Source organism: Leptosomus discolor, chromosome 2, assembly GCF_034619465.1.
Source record: "Leptosomus discolor isolate bLepDis1 chromosome 2, bLepDis1.hap2, whole genome shotgun sequence".
Classification (NCBI taxonomy): Eukaryota; Metazoa; Chordata; class Aves; order Leptosomiformes; family Leptosomidae; genus Leptosomus; species Leptosomus discolor.
Window position 1 is genome coordinate 117,134,625 of NC_141392.1, and position 20,450 is coordinate 117,155,074.

The following is a 20,450-nucleotide window of genomic DNA, read 5'->3' on the forward strand; positions in this document are numbered from 1 at the left end:
CCTCTGAAGTTGTGGAAAGAATCAGCTGATTTACCCATGAGGTTAGGGTAGGGTCTTTCATTAGGTGGTGACTGTGAAGAGTGAATCTCGGCATAAAAGGTGCACAAAAGTCAAACCTGACAGAAGAAAACAGTAATATGCTGATAGAGCTGTCTGCTGGAGCTGGGCACAGTCTTGCCTTTTCAGAAGCAACCTCCCAGAATTTTTGGGGTTTGATTCCCGTGTTGGTTTGGAAGCTACATAGAGAATTTCTTCCATTGGACCTGTTTTTGTTTTTTTTTCTGACACAAAAGAGCACGTCAATGAGTACTGGCCAGACCTGCACCTAGGCCATCAGGCACAGCGGCACTGGGACTTCTTGATCTGATCGTCAACTGGAAACCTGCAGGCAGGGGAAGGCCTATGGGAGAATGTGAACCTGAGAACCGATGTCAGTAACAGCCATCACTAATAAAGTTACGATTTCCTACCAGTATTTGGGTTAACCTCACCTTCATGAGTCTCCCTTGCCCCAGGTCAGCTGTGTATGAGCAAAGGAAAGAGGAAGAAATTCTCTGGAGTTTCAGGGCTCTTTTCTTTGGGACTGCTGACTTTTTTCCTGCCTTTTGACTCTCCAGTGCTGACTTGTTTGGTAGGTTGCTTGATTTGTTTTTATCCGTTCTTTTTTTTTTTTTTTTCCACTTCCTTTCTGGACCCTCAACAAACTGAATCAATATATTCATGCAGTCAGTATTCAGTAGCTTAAATTATGCGTAACTGCAGCGTCTCTGTAACAAAACTGTTAATAAATTTGCATAGAGTAACAGCCCATATAAAATCCCATATTTTTTTACTACAGGTATGTGTGGTACTGTATTAGAGCCTCAGTGGTTTCTGACTAGATGAGGCAAGGTCAAAGATGACTTCTCCAAGTGGAAGAAGATGCTCAAAGAAAAGGAGGCCAGTGTGATTTCAGTCTAAGGCCTCTAGAAAGTGAAGGAAAAGAATGAATGGGAGACAAGTAATTAATCTCAGCAGGAGGTTGAAGGAGCTTCATTTGTGTTCAAGATGTCTGAGCACTGGGAAGAGAAGCACTGGGAAGTCTGAGCACTATACGAGAAGCTCTTGCTGACAGAGTGTCATCCTGAAAACCTAAAGTAGTAGCCCCCACAACACAGGGGTCATGGAGAAGCCAGTTTTTAAACAAAGAATTTAAGGAGAGATGCATATAACCTCTACAGCTGATGTAGCTGTTTGAGGAGTCAGTGACTGTTTCAGTTTTTACCATCACCATCATAAAAAATCTTTTAGCTGCCATTTCACAGAAATAAAAGGAAAAGGCAATGAGTTATTCTCAAAACTCAGATACCTAATGTAGGCAAATCCCAATTGCAATAGTGTATTCTTATAAATCTCATAATTTTGGGACACCTTTTGAACATTTGTGTTCAGTAATACAGTTCTGCTGATCTGGGAGCACCCACTACTAACCACTTTATGGCCTGCGTCCTGAGCTGACTTCCATAAAAACCTTCTTGTCGCACTGAAGTAGTCTAAGTTTCCAGTATATCTAGTGGGTTATCACTTTGTGCTATGAAACAAGAACTGTATTCCCTCAGAGGAGCTATGTCTAGCACTGGAGAGGCTCTCGGAGCAGAGGGCACCTGGTGGGTCAGCAGTGGCTGGTAAATGAGTTGATACAATTTTTCCCCATCCCTTCATGAAATACCTTTCATGACCAAAAAATGTTTCTACTCTCCTTCCACAGTACCTATCTGCCCTTCTACCTGCTGACTGCACACGCAGGAGCAGGTCCTGCCCATGTTTCCTTCAACGCAAGGAGAACCACTGAGAGGCCGTGTAATGGGGAAGGGGTTGGATGTTACCTTGTGCTCCATGTGTGAGCTCTTATCCGACGAGTCGTGCATCCCCCATGACCCTGCACTGCTCCCACATCAAACCTCTGCCCTGCAGGGTCACAGATCAAGAAGACCCTGCTCGGAGCCACCCCCCAAAAGCCTGCTCCCGGACACTCAGCACAGGCCCATGGTGTGTACATATTACAGACCCAACGCCTCAGATACCGAGTGAGGGTGACTTTGACTCAGCTGTTTGCCTAGGAACTAATTTTTCCGTCCACTAGAGAGCACTCAAATACAACCTATAGACGAGGATGGGTTGCTGGTGCTAACTGCAATCCCCAAATGTGTCTCACACTTCGGGAATCAACTGCCCAGCTCCTAGCCTGGCACCATTCACTTGCACAGTCAATCCCACTGACTCCAGTCTAACCCTCAACTCACACTCAAAACCTGACTCTGAGACAACTGGGATTTTCTACAGAGCTGAAGCCAGTCAGTGATACGACCACATTTGCACTTAGGGCTGATGTATCTACTTTTTATACACGGTTGTACTCCCAATAGCTAAATTAAGAGCCTTTCACTGACACATAGCCTAGAGGAGATTTCTCAGCCACCTGCCTCAGCATGAAGAGGGTTGTAGGGGACCAAGTGCAAGTGGGATGAAAAAGGGGGAGAAGAAAGAAATGCTAAAGGTTAGAAATCAGCAGCTTGCAGCTCCTCTTCTCTGTGACTTCTCCCTGCATTAGTCCAGGGCCTTTCTGCCAGACAATAGATCGTTCTCCATCCATTGGCCTGGAGCAGGACAAGCAAGGAAATACAGGGAGAAATGATGGAGATGCAGCAACCATCCCCCTCACCAGCACTCAGAAAGGGGCACAAACACACTTGCTCCCTTTTGACTGACGTAACTTAAAAGCTCTCCCCTTGGTCCTCCCTGTGGCAACCTGAAAAATGCGTGAAATAAGTTTGCAAGGACTTGGGCAAGCTCAGATGGCTTAGGGGCTGGCAGATGGCGGCAGAGCTTATGATCTGACACCTGTGAGATAGCCAGGTCCTCTGCAGAGTCTGTAGTCTGATGCTTGTGAGATAACCAACAACCAGGTTCTGGCCTCCTTTGGGAATAGCATGGTGCCAAATTGGGGACTCATTTGGTGAGCAGGCAATGGGGTGCTGGTGAAGGGGTTGGTCCTCCTTGTCCCTTCAGACCTGTCTGGGACATACGAAAAAGCAGGTTTGCACCAGGTAGCCTTTCACCACATGTGCTGGAAGACTGCCCACTGGCCATCTTCTACAGGCCCTGAGTTCCCACAAAGGGTTAAAGTGAGGAAGAAAAACTTCCCAAAGCTTGTTAAAATATCCAGTGATTTGTGCAGGGGTCTATTCATTCAGTTCGATGAGAAGCAACTGCAGCCCTACAGTTTAATCCCTCTCTGTTCCTCGTGAGGGCGCAAGGGGACAGGGGTCTTCATCAAGGCCAAGGTGTGACTCCATGATCTCATTCCAGGGTATACACATCTGTCTCCTGGCCACCAAGCAGGGACCAGCTCTCATAGCACTGCATCCCTGCCTGGGTGTGATTCTTGGCAGCTTGTGGATTTGCTTTTCATCTCCCCCAAGACAGCAGGCAAAGAACAGTGAGTTTATAAGCCCAGGGGGAATCGTCCACCAATATTTAAATCCCTGGCAAAGGACCCTGCCTGTAAACATGGCAGGATGAGGAGAAATCAGAGCCCTGCTTAGGGTATAGTAAATAAAATGGGGGGGTGGCCCTGGAAGCAAGGGCAGAGGAACATATTTTAAAACAAAATATATTGGTGGTGAAAACACAGTTTAAAGGCTGAACATGAAACTTTTTCAGCCTTGATTCATGTTGGTAGAAATACGATATTATTTAATTACTGAAAAATGCTGCACTAGAGTAATAGGATTCCAGTGAGATGACCCATCACTTATCACTCCTACTGCTCTTTGTTTTCAGACGACAATTACAAAACCCAGTTGTGAACCACTAGGAGGTTTTATATTAGGACTGGGCTTCTCTGTGAGTTTCAAAGTAGCCAAAATGGTAGATTTAAAGTTCACTCTTGTTATATGATGTTGTAAGGTTTCTGATAGCTTGTCAAGGCAGTCTTATAACCTACACACCTCCTAAACTCAGGGTAGATTTATTCGGGGGAGAAAGGAGGAGAGTTATATAGCTATTCTTCATTATGCCTCATGCTTTTTCCCCTCCTTTGAACAGTTAAACTGTGATATGATGAGCCACATGTCAGGAATAATCTAGTAGAAACCATAGGTAATCCCTGCTGAAAGATAAACCTGGTTCTTGACCTGCTGCAGCCCTGGAATTCCACCTCTCTTAAGTTTGGGGGCCTAAGTGAATCATGGATAAATTTCATGGAAGCCAGTGAGGAAGAAAAGATGAGATTTCCTCGTTTGCCCCAGTTTAGTAAAACCAAGCCTTACAATACAGAAAATTGTCTATATTATTAAAAAGTCACAGTAGATTTTTTTTTTCAAAGAAAGGGTAGTTTTTGCACAGTTGATTCTTTACATAGGTGCAATGAAAAGTGTATTTCCCCAGCTCAAGGAAAGGTGAAGGAAAAGTCAGTAATTACATAAGTTTCCAGGTAGAATCCCAAATATATTGGCAAGTTTTTCAAGTACATCTTCACCACACACCTGGCTTAAGCTGTTGCCCAAGGAGTTTACCTTGGTTTCCCTCACTCCCACCAAGTAAACTCTGGAGGTATTGTTGTCCATGCTCATTTATTTCGTTGGAGATAAACAAGAGCCCAAGGTCTGCTTGGCTTTGGTGCTGACTCCTGGTTGCTCATCGCCTGCATGAAATGTGGAGATGATTCCCTTTACGAAGATCCTGCCTGCAGCAATAAGAAGAGAGGTTCTTAAGGGGGTTCTGAGGTTCATGGATACCCAGACTCCACTGCTGAACTACCCGTCGCAGCAGAGGGCAAGCCAGTCAGGTTAGAGCTGGCCAGATTTTGTTCCTGGGTTTCTTTTTAAAATCGGGAAACTTTTCAGGGACACTGTTGGAACAATTCCTCCATTTTATGAGTGATTCTGGACCTGACTGAAATTCTCCCAAATGGAAAGTTTTCAACTATCTGAATTAGCAAGAAAAAGTGAAGGGGGTGGGAGGCGGGAGGGTGTTAGTATGTTATTCTTCAGCATCTCTTCCTAAAAAGGGAAGGTGTGTGCAGTTGCGGTCTGTCTGTCTGTCGCTCCATGTGTCTGCCAGTCTAACTGTCTGCTCCCCACCTGATAACATTGTAGTAACCTGATGGCCAATTTTAGCCAAATACAACAGAGGAGGAGATGGCTGGAGAGCTATTGTAAAGACCTGGCAGCTCAATAGGTGACAGGCCAGCATTTGCGTCCCAATAAGGGAAAGACTGAAGCACAAGCTCAGCAGATACCTGTTTGATTTGGCTTGCCAGTAGGCCAGTCGCTTGTTGTGTACCTCCGGTGTGGGAGGGATGTAGAAGGCAAGCACAATATAGATTTTTTGTAACATGAGTTACATTAGTTCTGCTGCTCTGTGTTCAAGTCAAGATAACTTGGTCTTGTGCTATGTCTGCATCTCTGGGCAGGTGTCTTGGATCTCTGGTACACCTCAATTTATGGTGTCTATGGGTAGGCAATGGAATGAGGCCTAAACAGTTGTAAATTATGACCTTAGAAGCAGATGTCACCATGTTGAGCCCTCATGTGCATTAAATATATATGCATTTATTTCAGTAATTGCACATCAAGTCAGTACAGTCTCTGGAGCTAAAAGAGTGATACAGATGATGTATGTCTAGCAAATCTCACATTTACGTTGTAGATGAAGTGAAATAAATTCCTCCTAAATGCTTCCTTGTCACACTCCTCCAAAACAGTAACTACTGAAATGATATTGTATGAGTGTTGGAGATTTTATGGAAACGGATGACTATCCTTTAGTAAGACAGAGGAAAATACAGCTCTAGAGACAGATGTAATGTTACAATGGTACATTTATGGTACAATGGCATAGCACACACTTTGGATATTTTTCTCATGAGTCAAGTTTTCAGCTTTCTGTAATGCAAGGAGAAGCAACTGTCATCTGGTGACAGAAACAATCAGACTGAGGAAAATGGAAATGAAGTCTCCTTGAGAGATCACATTGTTCTAGTTGGTCCTACAACCAACTGTATCCATTCCTTCTTCACATGGTTGGAGCCTCTGCTGAAATCAGTTACTCGGGTGTTCAAAGCTACAATTACAAAACCAGAATGGTAAATGCCACCCAAGCATTACACAGTCAGGTGAATTGGTGTGGGCTGTGCTGAGCTGGAGAGTAGAAAGGCAGAACCAAGAATCATGGAAAAGCTAATTGCATGGAAAGTGCTCTTCCTTCCCAAGACTCCATCAGGAACGTCCATACCGACCCTGTGCGAGGTTGGAAATACACCTATAGAATTTCCTTAATCCTTTGCCCAAGCTGCCTGCAAGAGCAGGCAGGGACCCGTTACTACAGAGAGGGGAAAATTAAGATGTGAGGGAGTGTGGCTGTCCCAAGGTCCTGGCCAGTACTGGCTCAGGTCCTTCTCCAGGGTCATGCTTTTCATTGCTTTCACTGTCAACTTAGCTGCCCAACAAATACCAAAGGTCTGGACCTTTCTTTCTTCAAAAGAAAAGCCACTGGTTTTGGATAGCTAAGGTTCACCCCAACCTTGCTGAAATAAGCTTTTGAATGAACGAAGGCAAGACTGTGGTCAATCTTGACAATGAGCTAGGTTTCCAACACACAAGCCCATCAGCTACCCTGCCCTGGTCTGCAAGGTCCCCAGGGCTCCATTTACACAAGCAAATAACGCCAGGGAGCAGTGGCAGCGCTGTGACATTGTTAAAAGGATCCCTGGCATGTTTTCAGCCTGAGGCTCTGCTGCACAGCTCCTGGGGGCAGTCCAGTTGTTAACACAGACCAGGGACCGTTCTCAACCAACAGCGTGTACGTGGCCATCAGCCTTGGAGGCTGAGGGAGTTTAGCCATGTGAACATGGGCTGACCCACAGCACTTGACTTCGGTGCCAAAGAGTGGGCCTGCAAACTTTTAATTTGCCTGTACAGATGTAGCCTAAGTGGCTAGCTCTGCTTGCACAAATATGTCCATCTGGAGAGCTCATGGGACAAGTCTTTACATTCACAACCTGTCTTATACATTCTGTATCCACAAGCCATCGCCATACAGAGGAAACACTACTGAGGAGATTCAGAGCTGGTTCACATGCAGTTTCCACATCGATAAATCACCAAGGCCCAGGAAGACCTTTAATTGTCCTTGTGCCTTTGGCTCTTATTAAAACTGTCAGCCCAGGCTTAATCCACAGTGCAGGGTGAGGCCCTGTAGAAAGAGTAGAGCCAAAATTAACAGCTCCTTGTTTCATGTGCAGAGTGCTTGCTAGCAAACCAGCAGCTGCCTGCCGGACAATCATTTTGTTTGTTACAGGAGCCAGTCATATCAAATCATTTTCAGCTGCACTTTTCTTCTGAACACAGAGTAAGGAGCCAAAAATGGCATATTTTGACTTACTAACCTGGTGGGATCAGTGTGTGAACCACAGAAATAGGCAAATCTCCCCATACACTGCTGAAGTGACCCACATTGTGGTGTGCTCTTCAAGGTTTTCTTTAATATTGGAAAGTCCCATCTTATATATTTTTTCCTATTAAATTCTGATCATCTCCTCATAAGGGAATATGCTTTGCTCAGGTGCTAAAATATGCACCTGTGGTCCCTCTGCAGGCTGCAGGGCACCCAGGACATCCACGCGGTGCTGGTAGATGAGGCAGAAGGTATAGGACAAACCCACTCTTTTCTTTGGCAGCAGCTGGAGGTCCAGATGTCTCAGGTGGCACCAGATGCTCACATTTAAGCATCTGAGACAGTCTCAGGTGCCTGAACCTGCACATGAGTGTTTGGGTGGGTAAGAACAGGCAGGCAGGCAAGAAAAAGCGAGCGTGTTGCTTGCATCAGAAATTAAAGGCAGAAACACAGGTTACCAAAATACTAATGTCAGTGCAGCCCACACCAACTTGCAGTCTCTGTGAAGAGCTGTAGACAGGCAGTTGTGAACACGTGCCACTGTAACGTTGTAAGAAAGCAAGGACATTGCTAACAGGGCATTTGACATCCCACCCAGTAGTGTGTATCTCTGGCTTTGTCCACACAGCTGTCACTGCCCAGAGGCCTGCCTTTAACTGTGGTGGGAGCGCTTGATAAATGTGCAGGGACTGCAGGATTTAATACATTGTGTCTATCTCCTTTTCATACATCTATCTAGGTAAAGGTATCCAGGCAAAAAGCTTGCTTTGGCCTATGTAGTAATACTATGCAAAGAACCCTTAAGTGAGATGTGATTTGCTCATTTTATTAACTTGAGGGCTCTTTGAGACAGAGATGGTGCAATGCAAAATAAGATGGAGCTTCACCCGGTACACCTACAGTAAAAGCTCTGTAACGGCTGATCCTGCAACATTTACACACTCAGAAGTCCCTCTGACAGCATGGCACAAAGAAAAAGGGATATGCTCACCTAATGTGTTCCTGTCCACAGCCAATTTTCCATCTCTCTCTCTTATATACGGTAGATACTTTTACTGGGCTGTTTTACATGTGTTTCACAGCCTAGGGGGAGAGAGACCAGAATGAGTGTCTTCCAGACTGCTAGCGCTTTCCAAGTTTGAGCTGTGCATCGGAAAACACCTCGCACGAAGGCTTGCTGCTATAAATCCCTTCACCGGGAGATGGTGCTCCTGCCCTGGGAGTGATCCCTCCCTGCAAGGCCGGGCACTTCCCGGTACTCGGCTTTCTGCTGGTGCTGGGACCCACTGCAGCCACCCAGCCCCTCTGCTGAGGTTGGTCTGGATGGATGGCCCTGTGGAGTGGTTTCTTCTCCTCTGAGCTTCTCGTACTACTCAACAGCTGAAGGAAAAAGATATCCAGGGCATGAAATGTCTACAAAAATGGTTGGAAAAAGCAAGATGGAAAAGGAAAGCAGAAAGTGTCAGGTTAAAATACAGAACTGGACAGGAGGCCAGAAGATACGGTGGTGGCAAAAAGTAGTTTATAAGCTGCTCGGTTTGCCCCATGGTCTATGCTGGTCTTGCTGGGGCCTTTTAGGTGAGAGGCATCTCTCCTGACTGCCAGGTGCCCAGCCTGAATCACCTGCGTCTCCTCCATTGTGGACAGACGTATTGCCCTGGCAAGAAGGTCAGAGAGACATAGTCTTTGAAAGAAGTAGTCCAGGACATGCAAATCTGCAACCACACAGGACTTTTGACCACATCCTTTTCCCCACCGAGACACCCACCTTCACATCTCCTCTTCCTCGAAGCCCCAGCACAGCAACAGGCAGAGGGAAGTGAAGGGAGGAGGACTGGGCTGAAGCAGAGAGGGTGGCAGGTCTGCTCTGACCCTCTCCATGCCTCAGCTGGCCCCTATGGTTCGTTGGTGTTGCCAGAGTAACTGTCAAGGAAACCAAAGTTGATACCTCCAACTAGGTACCTTGTGTTGTTGTCTGCACTTAGGTAGGATGGGTCCATCTGTTGATTCCTGCTCAAGGTGATGTTCCCAAAAGGGAGAGAAATCAGTTCTTGGGGACAGGACTTTCTTTGCCAGACCCCTGTCACTGTGAAGAACTATTGGGCTGGCCTTAAAGGCTTCAGAGTTTAGCTCCATTTGGCTGGTCTACCACAGAAAATAAAAGCATGGGATTAAGAGCATTGAAATTAATAAGAAAGTGAAAGGAGCCCTCTGACAAGGAATAAACAATATCAAAGGATGGGAAGATAACCTAAAAGGGAAAAAATAACCCCTACCTTCCACCCATGCTCGTAGTGGTGAACACCTGCATCCAGAAAGTTAGGAGTGAGCCAGAACTGAGGCTCTTGGTCAGACTTAGCATTTGGATGGAGAGCAAAGGACTTGGTTTTGGTACAGAGAAATTCTTTGTCTCAAGTGGCAGAGAAGTGAGTATGACACAACAGCCATGAGCAGTGCTGGCTGGGGAGGGATGGGGAGAGGGCAGAGAAGGGATCTCCTCGGAATAGCTGGGAACTGGAAAGACTGAGGTGAAGTACTGTGTGCAATGTTCCCTTTCTTACGCTCCCTTGGGTGCCCACTGGCAGACAGTCTCCTGATCAGGTCTCCCCTTTGAGCCTGGCTGATACCTCCAGGTTTGAGGAGCCTTCACAAAGGGGCTGGGAGCTGGAGGACGAGAAGTTGGGAAGAAATGTGATAATTTGAGACACAGATGAGAGAAAGGTACCAAGTGGAGGTCAGAGGATGAAATATGTAAAAATAAGGAAGCATGAGTAGAGCTTGAGGAGAGCTGCAGAACAGCACTTCCCCTGGTGACATCTCACATGGGCAGCCAGAACTGGGGAGGCAGCTGAGGTCTTTCTGCAGAGGCAGACCAAAACCTCTGTAATTGCTCTCTCAGCTGAACTCTAGCTAACGCTGTAGGAATCACTTTCTGGAGGTATGGCTCTCCCTCCAGTAACTATTAGTGGGAGGAAGGTGGTTAGTGAGACTGAGAAAGAAGTTAAAATGAAGCAAGGTGAATCCCACCTCTTCTGACCAAACGCTAGCCTAGGCTACCACCATAAGGACACTTGGGCTGAGTTATCGCCCCAGCTTGGCATCTGTGGCTTGGTGCATTGACAAATTACCTGCTCAGTCTGCACTTTTCAAAAAGAAAATGGGCTTTTTTTAAAAAAAATTCAGGTGGCTTATGCCAGACCCTGTCAATCAGATGTTGAATAGGACAATTTTGCTCGAGGGGAATAGAAAGTCTAATCCAAGAAACTTTTATGTTTCCAGAAGGATTCAACTCTCAGCAAAGCGTTTCCATAAGTCTCCTGTCCCCTAGCTAGAGCGTGGTGTTCAAATGGAAAGTGATGTGAGACAAGCACAGCTTTAGACACCCAGATTGCGGTGACATAAGGTCTCTGGGCCTGAAGTAGAGCAGCCCTACAGGGTCTTTGAATACATCTGATGTTTCATGCATGGACTGTGTACCTTGATTTGTCTTGTCTTCCCTGGCTTTCCCCGTGCAGACAATCAGGAAGAATTCAGCTTGGCTTCAGTTTCAGTAAGTTTTGGAAGGAGTTACTGGAAGATTTGGAAAGAAAATGTTGCTGTTGCTTGGTTACTTGCTGAGCTGGCCTTGCCATCACTTGTAGCCATCTTGCTAGAAGACGTTTGTTAAGTGAAGCCACAAGACGCATCTTGTGTGGTCATCACATGAAAACATTGCTCCAAATAGCCACTAGCATCAATACCCTGACCACTCTGAACTCGCTCAAGAGTTGCAAATTTGGTTGAACCCAGGTTCCACTGGCTCAGCTGGTGGAAACAGCCACAAACACCTCCAGTTTTGAAGCATGGAGGGGGTTTGTCACTGCAGTTTATTTTTATTCTGTAAAAAAATGCTGATGGTAGGAAAATATCTGTGGAGGTACGGGGCTGTGGGAATGTGGCTATGACACCAGGTACGTGGTTATTGCTTGAGGATTTCCTTTCTGCCTCAGTTTCCTCCTTTGAGAAGTGGCCTTCTGCAGCTGATGAAATTCTGGTTAAATAAAATACCCCCTTCTTTCCTTTGCTGAAGAGCATCTGTAGGGCAGCCTCTCTCTGGCATGCAAGAGTCAACCCTTCCCAGGACTCAAACCCATGCATGGAAATGAGTCATTGCTCCACATGCAAAGGTCCCCAACCACTGTGGACAATGCAGGAGGACAGGCAGGGCAGTGCTGGGGACTGCAACGGAGGGGACAAGCCTAAGTGTCAGCCAGGCAGGAACAATTCCTTGCTGATCCTGGAGGAATCAGCATCCCAAAAATATTCCCAGTAAAAAAACAGGCTTAGTGAGCTGACTGCCCTCTTCTTTCCAAAATCCCACCCAGAAGGGCCTATTGGTGAAGGAAGGAGAGACCATGGTGGGACACGGTGCAAGCTGTTAAGGTACAGGAGCCAGGATCCCTCCCAGGCATACAGCCTTTGGCTTCATGTTATTCAGGACTGGTTCTTAGGGAAAAATTAAAGGCAAATGTGGCCCTTCATCTTCGGTTCTGGCAGACTTCTGGTTTGTTTAATACTTAGGGAACAGGGTGACAGGACAGTCTCAGAACCATGTTTTTCTGTCCATGCTGGAGGTATCCAGAGTATTTGAAAGTGTAAGAGCAAAGAGAGATGGAGCTAGTGTCACCATGTTGGTGGAGGGCCACCATGGGTAGGTGGTGGCTGTAGGTAGCACATCTCTGTACCCACAGCAACGGGGAGTGCCCTCAAGAGGAACAAGTCTATTTGCTGGTGAAGCCGAACGGACATAAGATCTCCCTTGGTTATATGGGTGTTTTTTCTGTATAAACTTGCTAATTGAGTTGTAAAATAAAACTGCAGCCTTTCCTCTCCAATTTCTGCTGCTGCAGCAGCGTGCTAATTTGGTTTTGGAAGGGGGCTGGTAGAAGGTGGCTCGTTGCCAGTGTGAAATTATGTGCAAAAGGTTTGCACTGGGAGAGAAGGGAGCCCATCCTTGGAGCGGGAAAGGGCTGGGGGCAGGAGCTGCCACCACTGTGGAGGGCTGGGGTGTCTTGGGAAGGTCCTGCAGCTGGGCTGGGCTGATGGAAATTCAAGAAGTCCAAAAGGGTTTAGACGAAGCTGCAACGGAGAACAGATGGAAAACTCAGCACTCGTGGACCTCGATAGACGCTGTGCGGTTGAGAGGATGGGCTGCAGCATTTCATGTCTCCCCTCTGGCACAGCCAGGCAGGATTTGCTTCTTGGATCTGTGTACCCACGCACGTGTGTGTGTGTGTGTGCACGTGTGTGCACGTGTGTGTGCGTGTGTGCGCACGCGCACCAGCTGGTGCGGGCATATGCCCCTGGTGTGTGCAGATGTGTGTACATGTTGCTCAGGGTTGTGTGGGCATGTGCGTGCCTGTGTTTGGGTCTCCGTACAGACGGTGAGGACAGGGATCTGCCTCTCACCACCCCGCAGCACACGGCTCTGCCGCGGGGACGGCTGTGCACGGGGACGAGGACGGTGTGGTGCAAACCGCCACGGAGGAATCAAATGCTCAGCCGTGCTGGCTTGCACCAAGTGGGGATTCAGCCCTGCTGCCCACACTGGGAGCTGAGAAGAGAACTGGTCTGGGGGTGAAAAAGATGGGGGGAAAGAAAAACCAGAGGGCACAGCCTGGCTGTCTGTTGCATCAATGTAATTTTAATTTTTAAAAGATATACAGAAAAAATGCAGTGACAGTTCTAGTCCTTGGGAATTTGGCGAAGCCTGGGGTTCCTCCCACGTGGCAGGTACACACACCCCAACATGTGGAAGGACTCAGGTGGCCCAGGGCATGGCCTGCACTCACCAATTTTGTACCTTTCTCTGTTTCCCATGATACTGGCTGCATGAAAGGATTCCAGACAGGAGGCTCCAGAAGCCATTCCAAGAAGCCCAGAGGTTTATGGATAGACTTGTCTGCCCATTTTCTAAAGCTCAGCAGTCCTTCCCGTCACATCATCCTTCCATCCTTCTGCTGACCCTTTTGGTCCCTTCCCCGGGCAGCACTGGGAAGGGAGCACTGCCGTACCCCATGGCGGGGGCATCAGGAGCACAGTCTGTGGGTCTGGGGCCACTGGTGGAGGTGTGATTGAGAGGTGCAAGGCAGGACAGAGCTTTTCAGCCTTCCCATCTTTGGGAAGGGCTGCCCTGAGCACTCAGCCCCGCTGCCACACCTGCTCTGGTGCTGTGAGGGCACCCAACAGGTGTCCCAGCACCCTGCCTGGGTGGGAGTGAGGCATCGCAGCGGGGGAAGGTCTTGTTAGGTGCTTTTTTGAAGTGACCTTTAGTGTCTGAAAGCATCAGGCTGGATTTAATAAGGGGCTGACAGAAGAAAAACAGTTAATGAAGCCTTCCTCTGCCTGCCCTTCCTCTGCCTCCTGCCCTAGCTGGGTTAGGGCTCCCGGTGGTCACTGGGTGGGGGGTGCCAGCAGCACCGTGCAAGGCCCTGAGCAAGGCGTGCGAAAGCCATGCCAACCATGTGAACGCCGCGCGAGGTGCCGTGCGAGGCGTGAAAATGGCTTCGGGCCAGGCCACCCCACGCCGCCTGGGATGAGGATTTCTCGGGACGGTGTCCCAGGAGCTGCCTCCTCTGCTTCGTGCCGTGTGTACGCAGCAAGCAAACCCGCTGGTTGGCATCAGGAACCGCGACACAGCGACAAAGCACCTGTGAAATTACAGCAGAAAGAAACCGGAGAGGCTGCAGTGACAAATGCTCGTGAGAAGCGATTGTTTGGGGGGAGAGGGAAAAAAAAAAAGTGTTTGTTTTGGCGAAACACCTACATTCCTTCAAATAAATCATGGCAGCACTTGTTTTTGTATTTGCGGAGAAATCGCAACAGACATAACCAGGGACTTAAGAGACTTGAAATAACATCCTAGTAAATACCCCACTTTGTTATTTTAATCGAGACCCAAGGAAACATCTGAATTTTACCAAGGAAACCCTCCGTGCAAGGGAAAACATTAGCCTGCTGTCCTGCCTGGCCTTTGTTTTGCTCCGGTGTCGGTCTCCCGAGGCGGAATTACCGGGGCTGGCGGAGGCGCGGAGCGGCGCGGGGCGGCGCGGGGCGGCGCGGAGCCCGGACCCCCGGGGCCGCCCCGCAGCGGGTCGCTCCGCGCTGCCCCGGCCGCTCCCAGCCCGTCCCCGGAGCGGGGCTCCAACACTGGGGCGGGGGTCCCCCCTTCTCAATGGCGCTGGGGTGTCTCCCTCCAATATGGGGCGTCCCTCTCCAATACGAGGCGTCCCCCTCCAATATGGGGAGGGAGCTCCTGTCCAAAAATGTGGGGTGGCGGTTCCTTCGTCCAAAACAGAGCCAGGGCTGCCCCGTCTCCAGTATGGGACCTGGGTCCCCCGCCTCAATACGGGGTGACCCCCCCTATACCAGGTGAAGGTTCCCCCTCCAATGTGGGGTGGCGGGGCTCCCCTCTCCGAAATACGCCCCCTCCCTGCAAACAGAGGTGTCGGTGTCCCTTCTCCAATCCCGGACCGAGGGCCGCCTTCCAAAATAAGGGTCGCCCCCGCACCCCAATAAGGCCGGGGTGACCGCCGCAGCACGAGGGCTGCGGGACCGAGGTCTCCCCTCCGAATTCGGGGTGCGGGTGCCCCCCACCGGGGGCACAGGTGCCTCCTGCAAGGCGGGACCGGGGGGGGGGGGGCCGCCGGTGGGACGGAGAGGGGGGTCCGGCAGTGTGTGTGGAGGGGCGTCTCACCTGCAAGGCGGAGGCGGGGCGGGGGCCGGGGCGCGGGCGGCGCTTCGGCGGGGCGGGGCGGGCGGCCGGCAGGGGGCGCTTCCGCGGCGGCGGGCGGGCGGCTGCGGCCGCGGCCGCGGCGGCGACGGCGGCGGCGGCGGCGGCGGGCGAAGACGATGTTCAAAAGCGGGCGGGGAGCGGCGGCGGCAGCAGCACAGCGCCGAGCACCGGCCCGCCGCCATGCGCCTCCGCGCCGCCGCCGCCGCCGCCCTCTGCCTCTGCCTGCTGGGCGCCTGCCGCCTCCGCCGCGGGCTGGAGGCCGCCGCCGTGCGCGGCCCGTCGGTGGCCGCTCCCCAGCGACCCTCGGCAGCCGCGCCTTCCTCCTCCTCCGCCTCCTCCTCCTCCTCCTCCGCCGCCTCCCCCTTTTCCTCCCCGCCGCGGAGGGACGGGGCTCTCCGCAACGGCACCGTGGTGCCGCACCACTACATGGTGGCCCTTTACCAGCGCCTGGCCGCCCGCCGCGCCCCGGGCCGCCGCGCCGACACGGTGACGGGCTTCGCGGAGCGGGCGCGCAGCGGTGAGTGCGGGAGGCGCGTCCCCCCGCGCCGCGCAGCGCAGCGCAACGCCCGCAGCGGGGCAGGGGAGCTGGGGCGGGCTGCCCCGCCGGGACCCCGTCGTCGGACGGGAGGATCGTGGATGGGTTTGGGGATGGGGCTTGGGGATGGGTTTGGGGATGGAGACGGGGTTGCGCATGGGTGTGAGGATCGGGTTCGTGCGTGGGTTTGGGGATGGAGACGGGGTCGTGCATTACTTCGAGCATAGTTTTGGGGAGGTGGTTGCACACGGAGATGGAGCTCGCACGTTGGTCCGAGCACGGCGTTGTGCCTGGGATGGGGTTTGTGCGTTGGCTGGGGAATGGGGTTGTGAGTTGGTTCGAGCAGAGAGTGGTTGCGTGGGGTGGGGTGGCGCAGGGGGTTGCAGATGGAGCTTAACGGGGTAGTGGCTGTGCGTGAGTTTGAGCACAGGAATGGGGCTGAGGACAGGGGTGGGCATGGGGCTGTACGTGGGCATGGGGCTGGGGTGGCGGTGGGGAGAGCAAAGGGGTTATGCCTGGAGCTGGGGAAAAGGGTTGCCGACGGACATACTCGTGGGGCTGTGTGTGAGCGTGGGGTCGGGGATGGCGAGAGGGTTGCACATGGCCGTCGGGGTCAAGGATGACGCTCGGGGCTGAGGATACGATTGAGGACGGGGTGCGAGGTGCAGCCCAGCCGGGACAGGGCGGGCAGGGCTGCGGGCAGGGCTGCGGGTAGCTCTCGGGACCCGCCGCCCCCTGATACGCTGCCCGGCAGCGAGGGCCAGGACGTGCGGCGCGGTTTGGCGGCAGGTTCTCCGCGCAGCATCCCCTGGACCGCGGAGGGGAGAAGCCCCTCCAGAGCCTTTGCAGCCCGAAAAACTCCCTGGGGCACCGCGACGGGCCGGGACGGCGAGGGAGCGCGACCGCTGCGCTCCCTCGCCGTCCCGGCCCGTCGCGGTGCCCCGTGGGGGGCGGCTCAGCCCCGGGCTGCCGCGGCGCTCCGGAGCCGCTGAGCTCCGCATCGCGGTCCCCTCCTCCCTTTTACCTCCTCTTTTGCCCCCTTCATACCCGCAGATCTAATTATAATAATCAAATACACACATATACGCACTTAACGATACATTTTATATATATATATATATATATATATATATATGTATTTATGTATGTATCTATATACATTGCGCCCGGCCGGCGAAGTTCGCTCGGCTGGAGGAAAAAAAATACAATAAAATCCCTATCGAATAAAATGAAAAGACAAACTGAAAAGCATCCCCAGGCTCCCCCCGTGCCTGTCGCCGGCTGCCCCGGGGTGGAAGAGCGGCGGCTGGTGGTGCGGAGCCCCCCCGCACACCCCGAACCCCATCCCCAAACCGTATCCCGCCGGCAGCCGTTGCGGGGAGATTTTTGCTACAAGCTGGTGGGGAAACGGCGGGGGAGCGAGGCGGGACGCGGGGAGGATGCTTCGATGGGAGGGTGGGCAGCGGCCGGCTGGGGGGAAAACTGCGCACAGGTCCTGGGAAGTTTCAGCGCAAAACGAAACCAGATGAACTCCTCAAAGGGATCTCCTTATCTGCTCCTCGCCGGGATTTTATATCGTCTTTTAAAATATTAACAATAACAATAGCAATAACCATAACGCTAACGATATAACAATAACAATAATAACGGTAATAACAATAATAACAATAATAACAGTAATAATAATAGCAAATGACGGGGAGAAGAGGCTTTCCCATCGGGAGGGCGCTGCAGGCTGCAGCCCGGCGGCGCTGCCCGCGGGAGGGGGCTGCGGTGCTGGGGGCATCGGGCAGGGCTCTGCCGGCAGCGGGTCGGGGGGCTCGGGCACGGCAGCAATATTTGCAGCATGCCCAGCAAATATCGTCAGAGAGGGAGAAAATAAAAACCAACCCTCCCAGAACTCATTCATCTCTTTTCCCCAACCCCGCTTCCTTTTTTTTTTTTTTTTTTTTTAATTCACATTGAGTGTATTTAGTCAGCGTCAGAAACTGCACAAGTCTGTGTTTGGGCTTTGGATCCACCAAAAATAGTGACAAATTCAAGCTGGGCTCCCTCTCAGCTTCTGGGAGTGCCTCTGTCAGATACCCCGAGGCACAGCGTCTGCGTCCCTGACGCGTGTGCCCTGTGCCTGCCTGCGAGGGGAAAATGAGATTTTTCACAGCATTTTACTTGGCATGGCTGGGGCTGGGGCGGGGTGTGTGTGTGACACTTAGGGCGGAAGAACTCGGTGATAACCTGCTGATCGGGGAATGGGACTGTGCCGCGCAGGTCCAGGTGGGGTTTCTGTTCCAAAACAGGACAGTGATGCAACTTGGGGGCACTGAAACACCCGGGAGGAGGCAGAGATGCCACCTCGGGACGGGGAAGAGTGCTGATGAGAAGCCACTTGTTTGGACTGATTCCTCCCTCCCTCTCTGCCTTCTCCTCCCCTTTTTTTTTTTTCGGTGCCTCCAGCCAGGGTGACACACTGTGTCCCCACCGGCATGCCCAGCGAGCCTTGCTGCAAGGCGAGGATCTCCCCCGTTAGCGCTCTGTCCTTTGCGCCTCCGTAGCGAGAGCTTGGCTTCAGCTTGCTGGGTGTTTATGTTTTTTTTTTTTCCTTTTTTTTTTTTTTTATTTTTTCTTTTATCTCTCCCAGACGCCTCCCCGTCCGCCCCCGAGCAGCGATATCTCTTCGACATCTCCAGCCTGCCCGAGGCAGAGGAGGTGACGAGCGCCGAGCTGCGGGTCCTGCGCACCCTCCCCGAAAACCGGAGCTTGGCTCTGTCCCCCGAAGGCACCTTCCACCACCTCCTCCTCTCCACCTGCCCGAGCCGGGAGGGCGAGGAGCCCCGGCTGCTGGACTCCAGGGCTGCAGACGTTTTGGACTCGGGCTCCTCCAGATGGGAGGTGTTTGATGTTTGGGAAGCCCTGCGGGAGCGGAGGGAGAGGTCTCTCTCGGGCAAGATGCTCTGCCTCCTCCTGAGGGTCGTCTCGGACCGATCGGGGAGGCTTCTGCCCCCCCGGCAGCTGGGGTTCGGCAAGCCTCGGCCGCAGCCCCACGAACGAGCCCTGCTCGTGGCCTTCTCCCGCACCCAGAGGAAGGAGAACCTCTTCAAGGAGATCCGGGATAAGATCAAGGCCCTGGGCAGTCCCCCCTTCCTGGAGCCCCCCGATCCCGGCCAGGAGGCGTACCCCAAGCGGAGGAAGAGAAGGACCACCATTGCCGCCCGGTCTGGGGGCAAAGGCCAGGGGAAGAAGGCGAAGACCCGCTGCAGCAGGAAGCCCCTACACGTGAACTTCAAGGAGCTGGGCTGGGACGACTGGATAATTGCCCCCCTGGATTACGAGGCGTATCACTGCGAGGGGGTCTGCGACTTCCCCCTGCGCTCCCACCTGGAGCCCACTAACCACGCCATCATCCAGACCCTGATGAACTCCATGGACCCGGAGTCCACCCCCCCCAGCTGCTGCGTGCCCTCCAAACTCAGCCCCATCAGCATCCTCTACATAGACTCCGGGAACAATGTGGTTTACAAACAGTACGAGGACATGGTCGTGGAGACGTGTGGCTGCAGGTAGCAATTTCTGCAGCTCTCCCTCTCCCCACCCCACCCTGCCCTGCCCAGCAGCCCTGCCCCAATTTATATATATATAAATATAAATATATATATATATAAAATATATATATATACACACATGCACATTTTGGTGTGTGCCTTTCCAAAAGCCAAGCTTGGAGCAGGTGTCCCCTGCCTTCCCGGGGCCACCCTGGCCATGAGCACAGGAGGGATGGGGGATGCCCCCCCCACAGACAGCGAGGCTGTAGACTGGCCCCCTCCGGGCCCTCTCAAAGAAAGAATGCCCCCCCCCCCCATGCCGGGTTTCCCGGGACTCAGCCAGGGGTGATGCGCTGTGGCAGAAGGCCAGGCTCCCTGCTCAGAGCTGCCCCCCATCTCTGTGCCTTGCCTGCTCCCCCCCCCCCGGGGAGGGGGGGCACACAGCCTGGCAGAGCCCCCAGGCTCAGCCTCCAAGCTCTGCCTCAACCACTTGGTTTGCCCAAGCTGTGCTGACACCTTCTTTCCCAAAGGTTTTGGAAAATGTCTAGCCAAAATTGTCTTGGTGGGGAGAAAGACCTGGGTGGGGACAACAACCTGGGTGGGGACGGAACAGTGGCTGCAGCAGAGGGGTCAGGCCAGCATCACCTTCTGGCTGCAGCAGTGGGGTGGAGGGGAGTTGGGAACGCTCTTTTCTTTGAGTTAAAGGAGTTTTTCTGGCTGCCTTCAGATCGCTGACCTGGGTTTGCTGGGGGAAAAATGAGGGATCCCCAGGGGGATGCAGGGGGTGGAGAACCCATGGCCGTGGGAGGCTGAAATCATTTGGTCCAGGCCTGTCTGCAGTGCAGAGAGATTTGTGAGCCTGCTGTTGGGGACAGGAAAGATGGTCCCCGTAACCGGAGGCTAAAGTGAGAGTCAGGTCTGAAGTAGAGCTCATGCTCTCAGCAGAGGTGGGAAGGTGTTAGCTTCGCTGGAAGGTGTTAGCTAAGGATGCCATGGCTCTGCGTGGTCTGAAGTGTTGGCCCTGTTGCCAATGTCCTGCAGGAGGTACCGGCTGGCGGGTCTCCTACCTTTCCTGCACAAAACCCCATTTCCAAGGCACACCAGGCACCTGGCATCAGGCCTAAGAGTCACGCAGCCATCCTCAGTATGTCTGGAGAGAAGCAAA

At 52.1% G+C, this 20,450-nt stretch overlaps 1 protein-coding gene across 1 annotated transcript; it reads left to right on the plus strand.

Moving 5' to 3' along the window:
• The first annotated feature begins 15,391 nt into the window (after window positions 1–15,391).
• Window positions 15,392–19,307, plus strand: GDF7 (growth differentiation factor 7). Its single transcript, XM_086461617.1, has 2 exons — window positions 15,392–15,728; window positions 18,385–19,307. The coding sequence occupies exons 1-2, from the start codon at window positions 15,392–15,394 to the stop codon at window positions 19,305–19,307; spliced, it is 1,260 nt and encodes a 419-aa protein (XP_086317743.1).
• The last annotated feature ends 1,143 nt before the right edge of the window (window positions 19,308–20,450 follow it).